Genomic DNA, 18377 nt, shown 5'->3' with positions numbered 1-18377 from the left:
AGTGTTGTTCACTTTTTGTTCGGCAAAACCTAAAGCGATGCCAATGACAGGTTCTGATCCTGTCAAGCTGCTTGTAACATCCTCCTTTGCAAGGGAATCAGCAGCCTCATTACCTTCCAGGCCAGTATGGCCAGGAATCCAGACCAGACACAATTTGTTGAGTGTTCCTATTGGGAAGAGTTGTTTTTGGCAATTTGCTACCAGTTTAGATGTTGCTTGGTAGGAACCAAGAGCTTTCAACTCCGCTTGACTATTCGAGAATATTTTCATTGACTCATGTATGAGGTTGGATTCTACCAATCTCTCTGCACACAACTAAACAGCATAGATTTCCGCTCAAAATACAGTCGCATAGGTCAGGTTGATATCTCTGTCTTGAGTCTGCAACCGAAAACCACCTGCACCAGAATCTGGTGCACGTCGGAAGTACCAAATGCGGCATCAACACCAGGATACAAGAACACAAGTGCAGCTACCAGCTCATGCAACCAGAGCGATCCGTAATTGCAGAACAAGTCATATCAGAAACATACCAAGTGATAATATACGTAGAAACTGCTGTTCTTCCTGAATTAAGGCCAATGAGGAAGAATTCCAACAGAAAACAGGAAGTTTTACAGGTCAACGGAACATGTAGCCAGTACTTAAAACATCCAGGAATAGACTAGAATACAACTACGATCATTACACTACCAGCATATCCATCCAGCAACGAGGAACAAATCAGAATAACTCTGTAATAGTGCGGTTAACATATTTTGAAGTGATGAATTCTTGTGATAATTGAAACAGTTATGAAGTTGTGTGAAAGCTATTTTTAGGGTTTTTTGGTTTCAGTCTGCGGGATTTTATGCTCAACGCTTCGTCCACTGCTGCGGTAGTCATTTTCAAAGGCGATGTGGTAACAGTCGCAGTGCCCGAAATGTTGTTGTCCCCGTTGTTGTCAGTTGTAACGTTATAGATTTGCTCATCTGTAATTGGCCTCGAAGATAGTGAGGTTAGAATCTAGTCAGCTGTAAAGGTTCGAAGAGTATAGAATTGTCATAGAAAATTGTCATCAAATATTTTGAATTAACTTTTTATAATATATTCAAGCACAAGCATTCTGTTAGTTCCGTGACTCAATTATCAATTGTCATTTGTACATGTAATTTGTATTGTCTTCTCCTACTCGCATTTTATGATGTAGGTATAAGCTTTGTATCATAATTAATAAGATATCTGAAATAATCAGGTCCAGACCATTCTCGAACTATTTTCGAATGATTCTGAAATCGAACCCCTTCATGAATACAATCCATGAGTAATAAATTTGATACGTTTCATTTTCTAAAGCTACCGACTCATTAAATTATCATTACAATTTTCAGCGTACCTCCAAAGAGGGGACCACAACATTATTTTGCTGAATGCTCCTCGCCTGGAAGCAGGTCCTTGGTATTACACCGCTTCTAGAAATACGATGGTTGTTGGACAGTACGCAGCCAGATTCATCGACTATTTGGTGTCCAGAGGTCTCTATTTACCAAGCCTACATCTAACGGGATTGAGTCTGGGTGCCCAAATGGCTGGAGTGTGCGGACAGAGTATCAAAAGTGGGAGGATACAAAGGATTACAGGTAATCATAACATCAGGCATGTCCTTGAAAATGCCCTATGATTATTGAATCAATTTCTGTAGTTTTTTGTAAGATCTCTAGATAAACTTTATTTGTTTATTGCTCAGAGGAAAATGTATTTTCTTCAATTCTGCATAACCTTGAACATGCTCGGTAGGTATATAGACGTGTCGAAAACCGACCATAGGACGGGAGCGGCAATGGACCTTGCGCAGTGATCTGCTCGATCAGTATACATCAGTTTTCCAGCTTCACAATTTTGCAACTCGCAAAAAACATTCATTCGGAGCCTCAACCAGATGAGCGGATCAATATTTTTGCAGACAGACAGGCTACTCCACTCCATATATTGGCCTTGAACTAGCTGTGGGGATATGGTAGCTGTGGTATGAAACGTGATTGGGAAATGGGTCTGTAAAAAACTCAAAGTGTACTGGAAAAACACACCTGGGAACGAACATGGAAAAACCTTCATGAAGGGAATGTTTCGTAAGAGAAAAAACACTTCAACAAAGCAGGTAATAGCTCAGAACAATCACTGTTAGCTGAGAGAATACCTGAACAAAATAAGGCTATACAACAGAGGCCTTAGTTGCAGGCAATGCAACAAAGGGACAGGGAGTCAGCTTTCCATATTTTATGCAGAAGTGAGGCATTGAATCACCAGAGGCAAACAATTCATGAACAACCAAAATTATGTCTGGAAGAATAGGACATACTTCCAGCAAGAGTCCTGTACATACTGGGAAACAAGCAAAGGAGGTCATGGGAGAGAAACGTTGCAGTGTTTTCCGGAGAAATGAATAAACCTATCTCTTCGTTCAATTCATTTATTGATAATATTGGTCCCATTCTGGTCCCTCCAATGAAGAAGTAGTTGTCAACCCATCAAGGATTCTTCAAGAAACCCAGTTGCTCAGTATCTCATCAATTGTAACTCCTAAGGATATTTCAAGTTGGCCTAAGGCTTTTCCTAATCAACAGCGACCCAATTTTCTATCTCCTTAGGGAATATCATCAATCACGATTTCTACTCTAGGACAATGGGTGTTTACATTTGAAAGTAGAAAGTAGAACTCGCCGTTGGTTAACCAATTTTTTCACATTCATCTATATTCGGTATGATTGTTGATTATCTCTGACCTGGAATTTCCATTGAGTTTTCATATGAGAAAGCAGTTATATTGAAGACCCTTAATGTTGAAAATGATCACGAGTGCTATCTGAAATACGAGGTCCATTAAAAAAATTAGGTGAACTTTAATTTTTCGAAAAAAATATATTGATTATTCATCAGTTTCTATTTTGTCTCCGTCAAAGTAGTGCCCTCAGATATAACACACTTGTGCCAGTGTTTTTTCCAATCATCGAAACAGTTCTGATATGCACTTTTTGGTATGTCCTTGAGCTCTCTCATTTTTCAACTTATTAATCATCTCAAAACGGTGGTCTTTCATGGGTCTTTTCCATCTTGGGAACAGGAAAAGTCGCAGGGGGGCAAATCTGGTGAATACAATGGCTGAGGCATGATTACGGTGTTGTTTTTGGACAAAAAATCACGAACAAATAATGACGAGTGCGCAGGTGCATTATAGTGATGCCTAAGCTATGAATTGTTTTTTCACGATACCGGACGTTTGCTCCGTGTTAATCCTCGCTTCATGTACGACCATGTGACAAATGTCGTTGAGCACTTGATTCCATTTTTAATACAAAAGTTGATGCAAATTATTTGATCCAGTTTTTCGATAGCAGAAAATCGCTGAACATGCAGAACACGTCTAACTTATGCCTCTCACCAACAAGCTAAACATGCCAAACAGCTGAAACTGTGAAAATGTGTTCAAGTCAAGTGTACCTACATAAAATAATTTTTTTAAATCGCTTGAAGAATTAACTTAGCCCGCGAAATTTCAATATTCACCCTATTTGTTGAACCGACCTAGTATATATTCATTTTATTTAGATTTAGTGTTTATGATTATATTCAGTTCGGAAATATATAAATCCTATTCTAATTTGTTTCCACATAATTATTTGATATGAGTTTGAGATGAAAAAGTTATCTTTCTCTCTTCAGACTAAACTCAAAAACCAATTCTCATTTGATCTAATCTTCCAACCAGCGGCGGCTCGTCAGAGGAGGCAAGGGAGGCTTAGCCTCCCCATAAAATTTGAGGCAATTCATCGCAATAAATTAAAAAATATTGACAAATTATTATGATTATTTTTTTTAAATTGCTTGGGTATCATTACTCCACCATTAATTTTCAATATGAATACATGATATGCCCGAAAAAACACTATCACTCACTACGTAGTACGTACCACTCTGTATCCTGCATCAACAAACCTCAAACGCACCGCCCATGAACGAATAATAAATAAACCATCAATCCAAAATAATAAATGCCATACGTTGCAAGGGAGCCAAGCCTACGACCGTTTTAAAAAACACAAGCTCCGCGAGACCGATCCAACCAGCGACATACGTCCCGTTTTGTAATTTTAGTTGCAGAAATAGCGTTAGAGGAGGCTAGCCTCCAGTTGATCTCCGTTAGTGTACGACTGCATTTGTTTTTTATTTAATCATGCCGTGGCGGACCGGGACTGACGAATATTTCGTAAATCATTTTAGTTTTTCTTAATAATATTTGTTATTTGTGTATAAAACAGGCAGTATTGTATTATAGCAGTGCTTTTTGGTGATATTTTCAATTGTTTTTAAAGTGTTTTCTTTCAATTACATCATTAAAACTCTGGGAAGGCCTCAACCAAATTTGATTTCAATCAGTGCGTCAGATAATCGACAAAATCGAGGATTTAATATTAGTTGGTACGATAAATGCGATTGGTTAACCAGCTCCATTAAACGAAAAAACTTTTTGTTGGTCCTGTGTTTTATTTTCCGTACAAACCGAATACCAAACGTGGTCTAAAATAGGATACTTCGATTTGAAAAATTTACCTCGTTCTACAGAAAGACATGCAAATATTACGTATTTTGCTTTAAATAGCTGCGGTACCCCAAAAAATTTTCACGCCTCCGGTGGACTTTTCTGTGTGTATATAGTCTTTATGACTTTAGCCTCCCCTGTTCTCTAATGCACGAGCCATCACTGCTTCCAACTTTTTTGTATAATGAAGGTGTATATTGGGCATGAACTGAATGCAAAGGAAGTATGTTTCACTAACTAAACAAACGAACGAAATTATCTATTAATCTGCATTATTCATAAGAACGCTAATTAACCAATAGGTAGACCTTTGACCGACACGAATAATGTAATAGTTGCCGACTCCGGACAACCAATCTGATTCGAAAGTATGTTCACTTTCTCTGAAAGACCGTGCTGAATTCGTTCTTGAGCCTAGGTAGGATATGGGCAGGAAATACTGCACACAGTTGAAATTTGAATTCACGTCGGTTTTATGATAAATCGATATCATTCTCGATTGATATGAAACATAGACACTTGATCCGAATGAAAAAAGTGTTTGGGTGAATCTTCATCGTGTGATTTTCACTGAACCCTTTACAACACGTGTTTCGCTATACAATTGCTTCCTCAGGCGTATACATACTGACGAACCTCTACCTAATTAGTGCTCAATATAAAGATTTTAGTCATACGTACTCAATTACTGATAACTTCACCTGAGTTGAGAATAAATAAAAGAACTTTCACCAAGCTATCAAATAGACATACAATGAACTAATTACCAATTTCCAGATTCAATAAAGAGGAAGAATTCAATGATATTTGGTCACTCAGTAAATTTTGGGACTGACCTCCCTGTAAATTTAATTCAGGAGCGAGTCTACAGAGGAGATGGATGTCGAGTTAACGACTCCAACTGACCTCCCTATAAATTTAGTTCAGGAGCGAGAGCTTCTTAACTCCCCAACTCCTGATCCAACAACTGAACCATAAAAAAAAGGTTTGGTAGTGCAGTCAGAACGAATGAGTCGTCTCCTGAAGAGCGGGGTACCTTATGAAACCGCCTTGCACCAAATTCTTGAGCGGCGTACGCAGAATCTGTCTCAGGTGGGGGAACAAACCCCCCCATGAGCAGGTTATTTGCTAACCTGCTCATGGAGGGGTTTGCGCTCAAGTGACGTTTCACCAAAACAGAGGCGAAAAAGCCCTGTACGGCTGAATCTAAGGCATCGTCAGGTGTAGCTGACGTGCAAAAACCCTCATATGGGAAGGTTGTCGCGGGTATCAAAGTGAGAATCTTGCCCCTTGACTATCCGACTGCCTCATTAGCAATTAAACAGCAGAGCATATACTTTGTGTCTGCCCCGCTGGGGACTGAATCAGGTTTTCAGAGTTCGGTAGAGCCGTACTCTTACCATCTGACCTGAAAGACCACTCACCATACAAACTAATCGGCTTCGGTAACCTAATACGTTACCCAACCTAATACCTAATATAACCTAATAACCTAATACGGACCTAACCTAACCTAATACGTTATAGTTGTGGTTGAATTCGTGCCCCTCTGCCAAAAGGTCATTTCCAACTATGAAATTGGTCTCCTCATTTAAGAAACTGCCCCTATGTTCTTTCATTCTCTGAAAAAAGATTTTGCCGTTTGCCCAATATACAGTTTTAGGCAAGAATCACATGTCAAGTTACATACTTTCGATCTGTTCGACACTGAAGTTCTATCTATTTTGTTTTTAATGAATTTGCTTAAATCGTCATTAGTTCTATAAGTCACTTCCAAGCCTTTTTTTTCAAAACGAGTGGTGTTGTTGGTGCGTTTACCAAAGTATCTTAATGTCCTGACGTTATTATCGTTTTTATCAAGTAGGATAAGCCTGGTGAACAGCTTGTTTTCGTCTTTTCTTGCAGCCTTTCGCTGCATGAAAAGAACTTTTTATTATATTGAAAATTTTTTGCCAAAAAAATTATCCTATCAAATTTGTCTATTTCTAGTCATGTGTGTCGAAATAACCAATGAAACCATCATTACACTGATAACTACCCATGGATAGTTTTCACGGGTAGTTATCACTTATGTCATGACATTGCTAAGCAACCAACACAATAAAGTTGTTTGACATTTCAGTAATTCAATTTATTTCGAAAATGTCACTTCCTCGCTTTGGTGTTCAAAATGATGCGGCAATTGACAAAATCATTGAAGAAAATACACCAAAAAATACTGTCAATAGTAAAAAATACACTTGGAAAATATTTATGGAGTTTTGTGACGCCAGAAAATATGAATTGGATGGAAATCGTACTCTCGAAGAGCTTGCATTAATACTCAAGGATTGGGCGATTAATATGAGAAAAAAAGGATAGCACAGAGTTTAAGGAGGCTACTGTTGAAACCGTATGGAATATAACAAGCAAATTATTACAAGAAAAGTATTACAAGGAGTATAATATCATGCTAGACCCCTTTAAAAGTGTTGCATTCAAACAAGCGCGGAATGCACGCGACGCAACACGAAGAAATTTACAAACAGATCCCACTAAACGCAAAACAAGCTCAGTACCGTTAACTTCAAATAAAATGAGTAAAATTATAAACGTTTGGGATGAAAATACCCCTATAGGACTCCTACGCAAATTTTATCACATAGCAGCGGTGGAATTGGCTTGGAGAGGTGGTGAAGGTGCTGCTTGCTTAGTTGATTATTTTCATATCGAGAAGGACAACAATGGATCTCCAACTAATAGGATAGAATATAATCCAATTTTCAGTAAAACCTGCCAAGGGGGTTCAAAGAACTGCGCCTCTAGCAAATGGTTAGTTCAAAATAGTGATAACAATGCTTGTCCTGTCAGATTATTCATTAAATTATTATCAAAACGAGGCACAAATATCAAGACAAATAGACTATTTTTAAGGCCAAATCGTCACTGGAAGACAGGAAGCGATAACTGGTATGACAATATGCCTCTGGGTAGAAATATAATCAACGGATGGACGAAATCTTATGCTGAAGCAATTGGCTTGGATACGAAACAGAGGAAAATAACCAATCACTCTAATAGAGCAACTGCAGTCAGTCAACTAGCTAAGAGTGGAGTTCAAGAACAGCAATTGTTGAAAATTACTGGGCACAATAATGGAAATTCCATAAAACCTTATTTGAATATTGATCAGGAACATCATAACCAAATAATCAATAGTATGCGTGGAAACATCTATGCACTAACCGAGGCAAATACAGCAAGATCAACGGAATATCATTATACGAATTGTTCTTTTAATAACTGTGTGTTCAATAAATAATTTTGTTCGAATTGCAAAAAAATTTCTCACCGAATATCCCTCGAACATTGATAAATAACTCATAATTTTATCACAACTTCCTCAAGCACGTTATTTTAGGTAACATCTCTCCGCCTTCGGCGTCGGGATGTTACCAAATAACGTGCTTTCGAAAACTGTGATAAAATTATTTCGTTAGTTATCAATGTCCTTGGGATATTATAGCTGAAAATAAGCTTTATATAAACATATGGTAGGTAGATCTAAAATTTTCTATTTCACTTCAGGGTTAACATGGTTTTTGTCTGAGAGACGCTCAACCAGCTCGATTGTTTCAATTTTCGGAACACTGAGAAGTAAATTTTGTACATCAAACAATATCAATTTGGCATTATCAGAAAGAGTTATGTTTTCAATATTATTCACTTATTGGTATTGTCATGCTGATAGCTACACTGTAAAAATTTTTATTCTCGTGATTTGAAAAAATGAAACACACAGTTGGGGACTTGAAACTTTTCACTTCATTTATTAGAACGTGGTTTATGTCAAAAGTGGCAGATTGTATTTAATGCATTCCAAATTACATTCAAAAATAAATCTATTTGAAAAAGTCTATCAAATCTATCAAAATATATCAAATGAACACATTGATTTCCATGCACATATCCATTCTTGCCTGGACATTCCAGCCAGAATCTGCGTATTATTATCGGTATTTTCGCACATTTGATGCGCTTTTTGGTCTTTTCTTTTTCTTTGGTGTTTAGATTCAACAGGTAATAGAGAAAAGAACAGTTAAAACAGAAAAAACCCCACCTCAGTCTGCCACGGGCTTATAACCATTCAGTGATGAATTTTGGTGAAACGAGTAATAATAATAATAATAACAATAATGCTTGTATGAACCCTCAGGCTCATAAAAGCTGATAAGGCTGATGTAGTCCTTCTCCTCGACCACCAGAGCAAGACGATATTTGTCGTGGAGTTTTCAGCTCCTGGAGAGACGAATATCGTCTGAACAAAGGAGGAAAAACTAATAAAATATCAAGATTTTTCTCTTCGAACTCCGCAGACTCTATCCAGGCCACTCAGTCGTGAAGGTTGTTCTGATTATTGGAGTCCTTGGTGGAATGATGCCCTGTCTATTCTGTCATTATTGGCTGACTGCGATTGCTCAGGGCGAACCCAATGATCACTTACCCCACGTTGGGGGGACGGTCGTTGGTTGATAATGTTGGCGCGCCCTACCGAATGTATCGAGGCTTCGGGGGATAGGGCCTGACCAGCGCATACTACGGAAAAAAAAAATATAATAATAATCATATATATTTATTGATCAGTACAACATGAACATAAGGAGTATGAATACAGTACAAAAAGAAAGATTCGGCGACAACTGTTCTTTCATTCCCCATATTGGATCAATATATCTACTCGTACATGTTACGAATGGACTTCAATTGACTTGATGAAAATAAACACTTTCCATAATAATAATTCAACAATTCACCCAGACATTTTCATTAATGAAGAAAGTTTTATTGGTTTTTTAATAATTTTTTGCCACGTTTCGAATTCAATTAAATTCTTCTTCGGGGCTCCGTAACAATGAATTTTCATGAACATATCTCCCACAAAACTTATACAATTATTATCGTTTCAATTCCTCATTTCTATAGATTTTTTTTCATTTTAGTCAAGACATCTGACAGGTCCTGATGTTGCACTTGGACCCAATTCTCCACATCCCTTTCGACAATCTTCTGACGTGGGGAAGGGTGAGCACTGATTGTGACGGCTTCACTTACTTGTGAGGCTCTTGCTGTCTTCTAGCCAAAGTCTGTTCCACCATCACTGCGGAGTAACCATCCCGTTGAAGGTCGTCATTTTTGATGATGCCTAGTTTCTTTTCGAGACCTTCCTTTGAATTGCAGAACCCAGAAGCACGACCTACTAGAGTCTTGATGATTTCTCTTTTGGCAGATTGATGGTGGTAGGATTCGTGATTCAGTAACTTTCCTGCGTGAGTGGATTTTCGGTCCCGTGTGAGTATCGGTCCTCTTCACCAATACGTCTAAGAATGGCAATTCATTGTGAACTTCCATCTCCATTGTAAAGGTGAATGAAGGTTCAACGCTATTGATGTGCTTGAAAAAGTTTTCTAGTTCTGTATTCCCATGGTTCCATACTATGAAGGTGTCTTCAACGTATCACAACCAGACTCGGGACTTCTTGTATATATTGAAAGAATCAACCTTACCGTACCTATCAAACTCGATTGAAGTTGAGTGGAAGAACAACTAAGTAGCACTTGTGCTAACTGACTTGAACTCCGCCTTTTTTGTATCAGCAACTAGCTCTGTAATTTATCTAAATATGATATGATTTTAAGATTCGAGAGTAGAGAGGACATCATTTCACCAAGGACTCCAATAATCAGAACAACCATCTTGACAGAGTGATCTGGATGAGTCTGCGGAGTTCGAAGAGAAAATCTCGATATTCCATCTTGTTTCCGGACGATATTCGTCTCGCCAGGAGCTAAAAACTCCACGACAAATATCGTTTTGCTCTGGTGGTCGAGTAGGACCACATCAGGCTTATTAGCTTGTATAAGCCTGAGGGTGGTGAACAAATAGTTCCAATATATTCGGCACTTCTCGTTCCCCACAACGGATTCAATATCCCCCGGAGAGTAGGGCAACACCGGTGTCTCGTCAATACCGTGAGAGTACCGTAGATGGTAATATAGCACTCTTAGAGCCGCGTTATGTCGATGGATATGTCGAGACAGCATATGCTGGTGATGCTGATAGCAAGTGCATTAAGGTCTCGGGCGCCTCGAGGCAGGCCCTGCACCTTGTGTCAGTAACCTCTATAGCCATCACGCGACCGGGGTAGACTAAGGTGTTGAAGACACCATCCTGGCAAGCCATGTTGAACCCCTCAGTTTCCGACTTCAGCCCACTCGACTTGAGGTCAGGTGCTTTGATAAGCCAAGGTCTCCAATGTTATTGAAGAAGACCCCATGCATTGGCTTATCCTTGTGTTTCTGTAGAAGTAAGGTGATCTCTACGGCTTTCATCTGAGATTTTTGCTGAACAGGTTCCAACTCGGTGACAGAGATTTGTTCAACTGAACACAAGTGAATTTAAAATTATTCCTTCGACACCGAATATCCCCCAATTTTCATTTTGTATTAGAAAAACAGTAAGTACCATTCATATTCGTTTTGCAATGGTTACAGGAATGGACCCGGCTGGACCGTTATTCAAAAAATGGCCAAAGAGTCACAAACTGGACGCCGGTGACGCAGAATTCGTAGACGTCATCCACACAGATGCTGGTATATTTGGATATCCCCGACAGATCGGCCATGTTGATTTCTGGCCGAACCAAGGAATCTCCCCTCAACCCGGATGCACATTATCTGAGGTGAAGATGAGGAGTCCGGAGTCCATCCTTGAACCACGTTAGTTTTTGACAGTACTGTTATATTTTAGGTTTCTTTAAAAACACAAACTTTGAGGAATTCCCATATTCTAATGATTGGCAATTGATCTAGAATGATTTTCTTATGGTTTTAGTGTTCTGCAGCCACTGGAGATCGTACCAGTTCTACGCAGAATCCGTTGTGAACTCAGAAGCATTCGCAGGAGCAGTTTCCTGTGATAGTTGGCAAGATTACATCAACGGATTATGTCCTACAGATGTTCGACCATCGACGAGGATGGGTCTCTATGTGGATTGGGAGTGAGTTCAATTTTTCAATTTATGTACTACATTGATTGAAGGTTAAATTCGGCCTACATCGTGAGATTGTACAGCTTGGCAATTGAAGCTATGGCTTCGAGATGCGCGAACAATAAAGAGAGATATTACTGTCCACTACTAACTTTCATCAGAAAGTAGAATCGGAAAAAGAATTTCGGCTTGAATCAATTCCATGGAAGTCCAAGTTCATAAATTTCTTTTCGCATAGACTTGAGTCACTAGAACTCCATCCTCTTCGTTGCAGGGCCAGAGGAAACCATTTTCTTCGGACCAACAGAGAATCGCCATTTTCTATGACGTAGGAAGTTTCATATTCGAAGAAGAAATATAGTCATCAAAAGACAGTCTTTCTGTAGTCAATTAATTTACCTCTTATACTAATTCGGAGTTGACATATTACTTTTAATTTATTAGTAAAAACGCTTTGAATACAAAGGGTTTTCACTAATTTTTTTTTAAATATTCGGCCATGTGAACTGTACTATTATAAACTCAGGTACTCTTCGCTGGATGCTGTATTATATATTTTCTTCATATTGTTTCTGTAGGCACAAATTTGCATCTCAACTGTTATATAAAATCAACCTGTCAGAAGCATATGAATGTGTTCGAACAGATTTTGTTTTAATATATATTGTTAAAATAATCATTTGTTTTATTATATTTCATTTCAAAAATGTTCAATTCTATACTAACCTTTGAGGTTGTGATGAAAACATTTATAAATCCCATCTTTTTTCTCTCCCTTCTCTATCTTTCTCTATTTGTCACGCTGTCACCAAATGGTGATAGACGAACGCCGAATTGAAGTAAGTGAGGTAGTAGAGGTTATTAACATCTCAAAAGAACATGTTTGTCACATATTGAATCAACATTTAGGCATGAGAAAGTTGTTCGCGCGTTGAGTGCCGCGTTTGCTCATGTTAGACCAAAAACGTGTTCGAATGAACATTTACAACACCTTCTTGACGCAGTTTAGGCGCAATAAATCCGAGTTTTGGTGCCGATTAATTACTGTACATTACTTGACGAGCTGAAGGCAAAACTTGCGGAAAAACAGCCACATTTGCAAAGAAAGAAAATCCTGTTTCACCAATATAACATACCGTCTCACACCTCAGCGGTTGTCAAAGCGAAAATCCATAATATACGATTTGAACTGCATGACTATCTGTCTTACACACCAGATCTAACCCTGAACAACTTCTATAAAAACGCCAGTGGAGTTTAAAGACTTTTTGTAAATTACTTGTAAAGTATTTTCATTAAAACTCAGTTGTCACTTATAGAAAGAAGAAGAAGAAAGAAAGAAATGTTTTCATTCATGGACCAACTACATGGTATCGAACATGTCAACTTATACTTATAAATATGTAAACAAACAAACATGTAAATATACATTCAATACATATAAACATAGGACCGTAAAATACAGATTTATATACATATATGTATAAATAAAAATGTAAAAAAGTATAGATGTACAAGTGTAAAAATGTAAAATTGAAATATAAAAGAATAAGATTATTTACACACAGATATCCACAATATCCAGTCATCTGAGACTACTCAGGATTTATTTACCTCTGATGAAGCTAGCCACTCATGCCAGCGAAACGTCAGGAAAAAAATCCGAAAATCGACGGTGTTCAAACCTGAAAAAGAGTGACACTGAAAACTTGGGCCGCGAAATCCCTAATCATTATGCCAAATGTCCCCTTCAAGAATAAATGTAACAGAACAGAACCTGATTGAAATTGCTTCTACTTAGCTTTTTCTTCTTCGAGATCCCCTTCTGCTCACTTGAAAAAAATCATTGAATTGGAATTTTTTCACTCCACTTGTTCATTTTCCAATTACACCTAATCAGATGAAACATTCATGTGAGACACACAAATCAAAAAAGTTGCTTCATTTGCAAACTTCACTGTTCATACAGTTTTTTTCCTAGGGTTCCATCACAATATCAGAACTGAATTGTACTGATTTTGACTTATTAAAAGTAGAATAGACAGAAGCAAAAGCTTCAGAGTAGTTACAGCAATCATTGTATTTAGAACACGCAAGATTTCGACTCACTCAAGTAAAAGAATTTTCTTCATGTCACTGTCAGTTTAGTTCACGATCTTATATGTCAGTGCTCCGAATATTCAAATCATCTCATTTCATTCTCCTCTTCATTCATGTCAGACAAAGTCGAAGACAGAACTGAAGAAAAATCCTCTAGTAATAAATGTGCAAATCCCCAATCAAAGTCTTCCTCTGAAATCGAAATCGAAAATGGAATCGGGAATGCTGCCACTACTTCCAAACAAACTGAAGTTAATACCAAAACTTATCCAGCCCATTCCGATACTCCCAGGAACATTGGAGAAATGGTGGAGAAGAAGGAACTTGGAGAATTCGAGGGCTTCGATGAGCCAGAAAAGGAATACCTTGTTCCAATCCATGCTTCTCAAACAAACTCCATCAACACTGAATACGCTGCAGAAGTCAAAGAACCACCAGGCTTTGTACATACAGAGTTTGAAAAAAAAAAACGCCCTCAATGTAAAACAGAGGGAGTTTGGTGTGATTAATATCAAACCAACAGCTTCAAATGATGATATGAATGAGGTGAATGAGTTTCCCAACGTTGCCTCTAAAATGTCCGTACTTCATGAAGTCAACGAACCACCAAACATGGCTCTCAAGGAGTGCAAGGTCAAAGAGATTCTAAACGGAATTTTAGATTGCAAAGTGCTCCGTACATCTTCAACTCAAGACTTGTCGGCTGTTAACAAATCTTCCAAAGCGAACGCAAGTGAAGAAATCCCGGAAAACTGCCCTGATACTAGTTCTCAGTGTTCCCATGTTCAAACTTCCAAATTGGTAACTGTGAAGGAAATTCTAGGGGAAATATTAGACTACAGCATTTTCAAAAAAAGTTTACCTGCCCATGAGGAACGAAGACCAGCTTGTGAATTTGCTGAAGCAACATCTTCGAGGGGGGCGAGCAACTGTGAAATATGTCGATCTGAAGCGAATGTCGAATCCAGACGGTACCAAATATTCAGAACAAGTGGACCGCTTGGAATCATCAACTCTTCCAACGCCATGCACAGTGAAAGTTTTATCAGCAGTCAAGTTTCTAAGAAATCCCTCAATCGAATGCTTCCTTCCTATTCGGCGGTACTGAGATTAGGTCCGAAACGTAGCGTGAAATCCATCGAATCTTTCATTCCCAGGCTTCCTCCACCATCTTATGCTGAAGTGGAAGGTCTGTGGGAGGATTCCCCTACTTTAATATCGTCCGATTCGGTGGTGTTCGGTCCCGATCCAGTTTACATGGTATGCCCGGCGTGCAGGACCGTAGTGGTGACAGATGTTGAGAGGGAGAGATCCAACGTGACTCACTTGGTGGCTCTAGTGTTGTGTGTATTTTTATGCTGGCCATGTTGTCTGCTACCGTATTGTCTGAAGTCGTGCAATTATTCGTATCATAGTTGTCCGAACTGTAGGCATTACTTTGGTGTGTACAATCCTTTCTGAAGAAATATAATCGCTGATCGAGAGTCTTCTCATTTATTTATCAGAGTAGATATCGTTATGAAACAAAATCACTCATATACCCAAAAAGTTAGAGAGAAATGAAGACAACAGTCTCACACTGTTTACTGATGTTATAATGATTATTGAAAATATTACCCACTGAAATTCATAACCTCACTGCTTACACCACTTATGAGTGAGAATCTTTCAAATAAAGGAAGAAAGCGATCCATTTAGAAAAAGTTAACTCTATACATAGATGTGTAGATCATGTATGTTGTGAAGATATTAAAGTGATTATATGTAAAAAAATTGTATATTGGTGTAATGTATATTTGATATGACATGTGCTCATTCTATATATCACAAAAATATTCGGGTGATGCATTGTTGAAACATTAATTCATTGTTGCACTAACAAATTAGGAACCAGCAGTGTTTTTCCGGATGTATGGAAAAATCTACTGTTTGGAAAAAAAAGTGTTTGGCTTTCTACTACTCCATCTTGATACAAAAAAAATATGGGAATCGTACAAAGAAATGAAAAAATCAATCGATTTCAAAAATTAACTTTATACAAAAATATGTAGATCATGCAGAGAAGTAACTTTCAGACACAAAATGGAAGAAAAATCCCTTTCGAAACAGTCATTTTCATATACATATTGAATTACCCGAAAGAAAATCAATTTTTATATGAACGCTGAATTATACGAAAAACAATTTTCTCTATTCAGTTAGTATTTGTACTTAAATCTACTGTGTTTCCTGTTAACATAATTTCTAACCCTATGACACACAATGATCAAGTCTCATTAATACGGTACCGACAATTTAGAAAATTGTATAGAAAGGGACATATGGTGATAGTACCATCCTCTATGAATATTCCCACCTTCCTCACGGTTTGCTATTCTCACGAAACATAATCCGCTGACAGCGCTTTTCCAAGATATCTTTTTCTGTTTATAACCCTCGCTGAAGAAGATCGTGTCGACTTGTACTTTTGTAAAATAAATATTCTTCGGAATGACAATTTTCCGTTTTGAGTAATAAACTCAAATGAAAAAGAGTAAAGGTTTTAATCTAGATCCCTTCAGTACTCCACAAACAGTATTTTTAATGAACTTCCATTATTTATCATAGATACACAACTCAGTTTATTTTGGCTTTTCAGCGTAAAACATCTTACAAATAAGAATATCTGAAAACATCGCTGATTAATTTTGACTCCCATTTCAGTATTCTACGAACACTACGTAGCATACAGGCTCTTCACTAAATCACTAAATTATCCCAGCCGATACGCTGCCCGTTAAATGTTCGAATTATACAGCTTATGTTCGTGTATATTGCTCTGGATCACATACACAATTCATGGGTTATGCAGTTAAGCCCACGTAAGTACTCTATTATTTATTTATCCGTATTAATTTGGTGCTAAGGACAACCATCTTCATCACATAACGTTGGGGGTTTGCCACGAAATATGATCGATAAATCCCTTCATTTGGAAAACAGAAAGTATACGGGAATGTTTTTATTGTTATGATGGAAAGGTTATTCTACGATGGGTGGTTTTTATAATTGGCCAAACGACCTCTAGAAGACGCTATTGTGACGTCACAATATTAGTAAAACTTCCGACTCGTCCTGGTTTTACAAGAGTCCAATTTATACTTCAAATATGGTTCCAAGTCTACAGATTATAGATTCAATTACAATAATTAACATATGCGACAGCTTTTGTCCGCGTGAACAACTAAATAATAGCTAATTCATCGACCTTATCCTCGATTCTGTGGGTATATCTGAATACAAAGTAGCTCATCCTACTACTGAGTAATGTAGATTCCCAGTAGTGAACGAATTATTTATATTCGTTCAATATTTTCACACCTCATCAATTACAGCTGAAGACGCCAACTTGATTAGTGAGTATTGCAGCTCCAGTGATTACGTAAGGTACTTGTTTTGGATCTATCCTACGCCAGATTTTACATTTCGTTATGGCCGATGACAGAAATTCTTCCACTGTTTGAGGATCAAATCAACCATTTGAAACAATTAAAACATGTGTCTTCACTTCCTGATGTGCTAATTCGCTCGTAACTATGGTTGCTGTCTTTAGACGATTTCTGAGAGAACCTAAGAAATAATGGAACTTCTCGCGACAGTTATAATTGGTCTCCAGTATTTTGAAGAGGGGAATTTTTGACAGCTGTTAAGGCAAGATGCATAGAACTACCGGTACATAATCACATAATCACTTCCTATGTAAAATATTTTGACGAAAACACACGATCAACACTACTCTTGATGCTTCATGAAATAAACGTACTTTGGCATTCAATTAACAGAGTTGCTAAGCCAATGTTCACCTCTGGAAATCATTCTTGTGTCACTATCAACATCTGTACAAAGTTGGGTCAATCTCATTTCTCGCATCGATAGATTTTGAAAAATCATAAGCGGTTTCTATGCATCTTCGATCAGATCAATAAATTGAAGCAGTGACATTGAGAGAGTGACAAATAGAAAGTTTTAGATAGTAAAAGATAAGTGATACGTTCAAAAAATGAATTCTTGTTGCTTGTAACTATCCAATGAAGTTAAAAATCGTAATGCTTTATTTATTCTTGTGTTCTGTGGCGCTGAAAATGACAAATGACAAAACAAACATGTTATTGTTTAAATCCATGTTGTGTAGGGAAAAAACTGAAAACACCGATTGACTGTCATGGATTAAAAAAAAATTAGATTGCATAAAAATTTCAAAGTCAAGTTATAATTTAGAAATCGTCACAAACGGGAATTTTTATGATAGGTCAATTTTTTATAGCTTGTCTGTATTCCTTGACTACGTATAATAATGAATTGAAAATAAATCACTTCTTGCTTATGGCTTGTTTTATTGCATTTCATTACGGCCTTCAGACTTCAGATTTATCTACACATAATTTTCTGTCTTGAAAATTTTCCGCAATCACAGATTTATGTTTTTTTCGATAGTTAGGTCGAGAATTCCGACATGAAAACTTTTGAATTTTGAGTTGAAATTCCCAAAGTACATTATAGAAAGTAACTTCAAAAATTTTCTCCTCTAAACCATGGATGCACTGTTCCAAATGTTATGTTTAGTTAGACAGCCTGACAGTCCTAGAAATACATGGTGCAAATCTATTTTTGGTAAGTTTCATGGTATTCTACATT

General features: G+C 37.5%; 2 protein-coding genes across 3 annotated transcripts in view; both read left to right on the top strand.

The window, feature by feature from the left end:
* The window catches only part of LOC111507084 (lipase member H), a 29522-nt gene extending 17243 nt beyond the window's left edge, over nt 1-12279 (top strand). For both annotated transcript variants that reach the window (XM_074184970.1, XM_023162334.2), the window contains 4 exons: nt 1371-1619; nt 11107-11331; nt 11447-11612; nt 11878-12279. In XM_074184970.1, the coding sequence (XP_074041071.1) occupies nt 1371-1619; nt 11107-11331; nt 11447-11612; nt 11878-11935 (698 nt within the window). In that variant the 3' untranslated portion in view covers nt 11936-12279. The remainder of the gene's footprint in view (nt 1-1370; nt 1620-11106; nt 11332-11446; nt 11613-11877) is intronic.
* A 1435-nt stretch (nt 12280-13714) lies between these two features.
* Nucleotides 13715-15187, top strand: LOC111507254 (uncharacterized). Its single transcript, XM_023162546.2, has one exon. The coding sequence runs from the start codon at nt 13914-13916 to the stop codon at nt 15162-15164; it is 1251 nt and encodes a 416-aa protein (XP_023018314.2). The 5' UTR covers nt 13715-13913; the 3' UTR covers nt 15165-15187.
* Nucleotides 15188-18377: the final 3190 nt, after the last annotated feature.

This window comes from Leptinotarsa decemlineata, unplaced genomic scaffold (genome assembly GCF_025532065.1).
Source record: "Leptinotarsa decemlineata unplaced genomic scaffold, Ldec_3_MD MMD2_tig00026361_RagTag_RagTag, whole genome shotgun sequence".
Classification (NCBI taxonomy): domain Eukaryota; kingdom Metazoa; phylum Arthropoda; class Insecta; order Coleoptera; family Chrysomelidae; genus Leptinotarsa; species Leptinotarsa decemlineata.
This window is presented reverse-complemented; position numbering and strand designations above follow the sequence as displayed.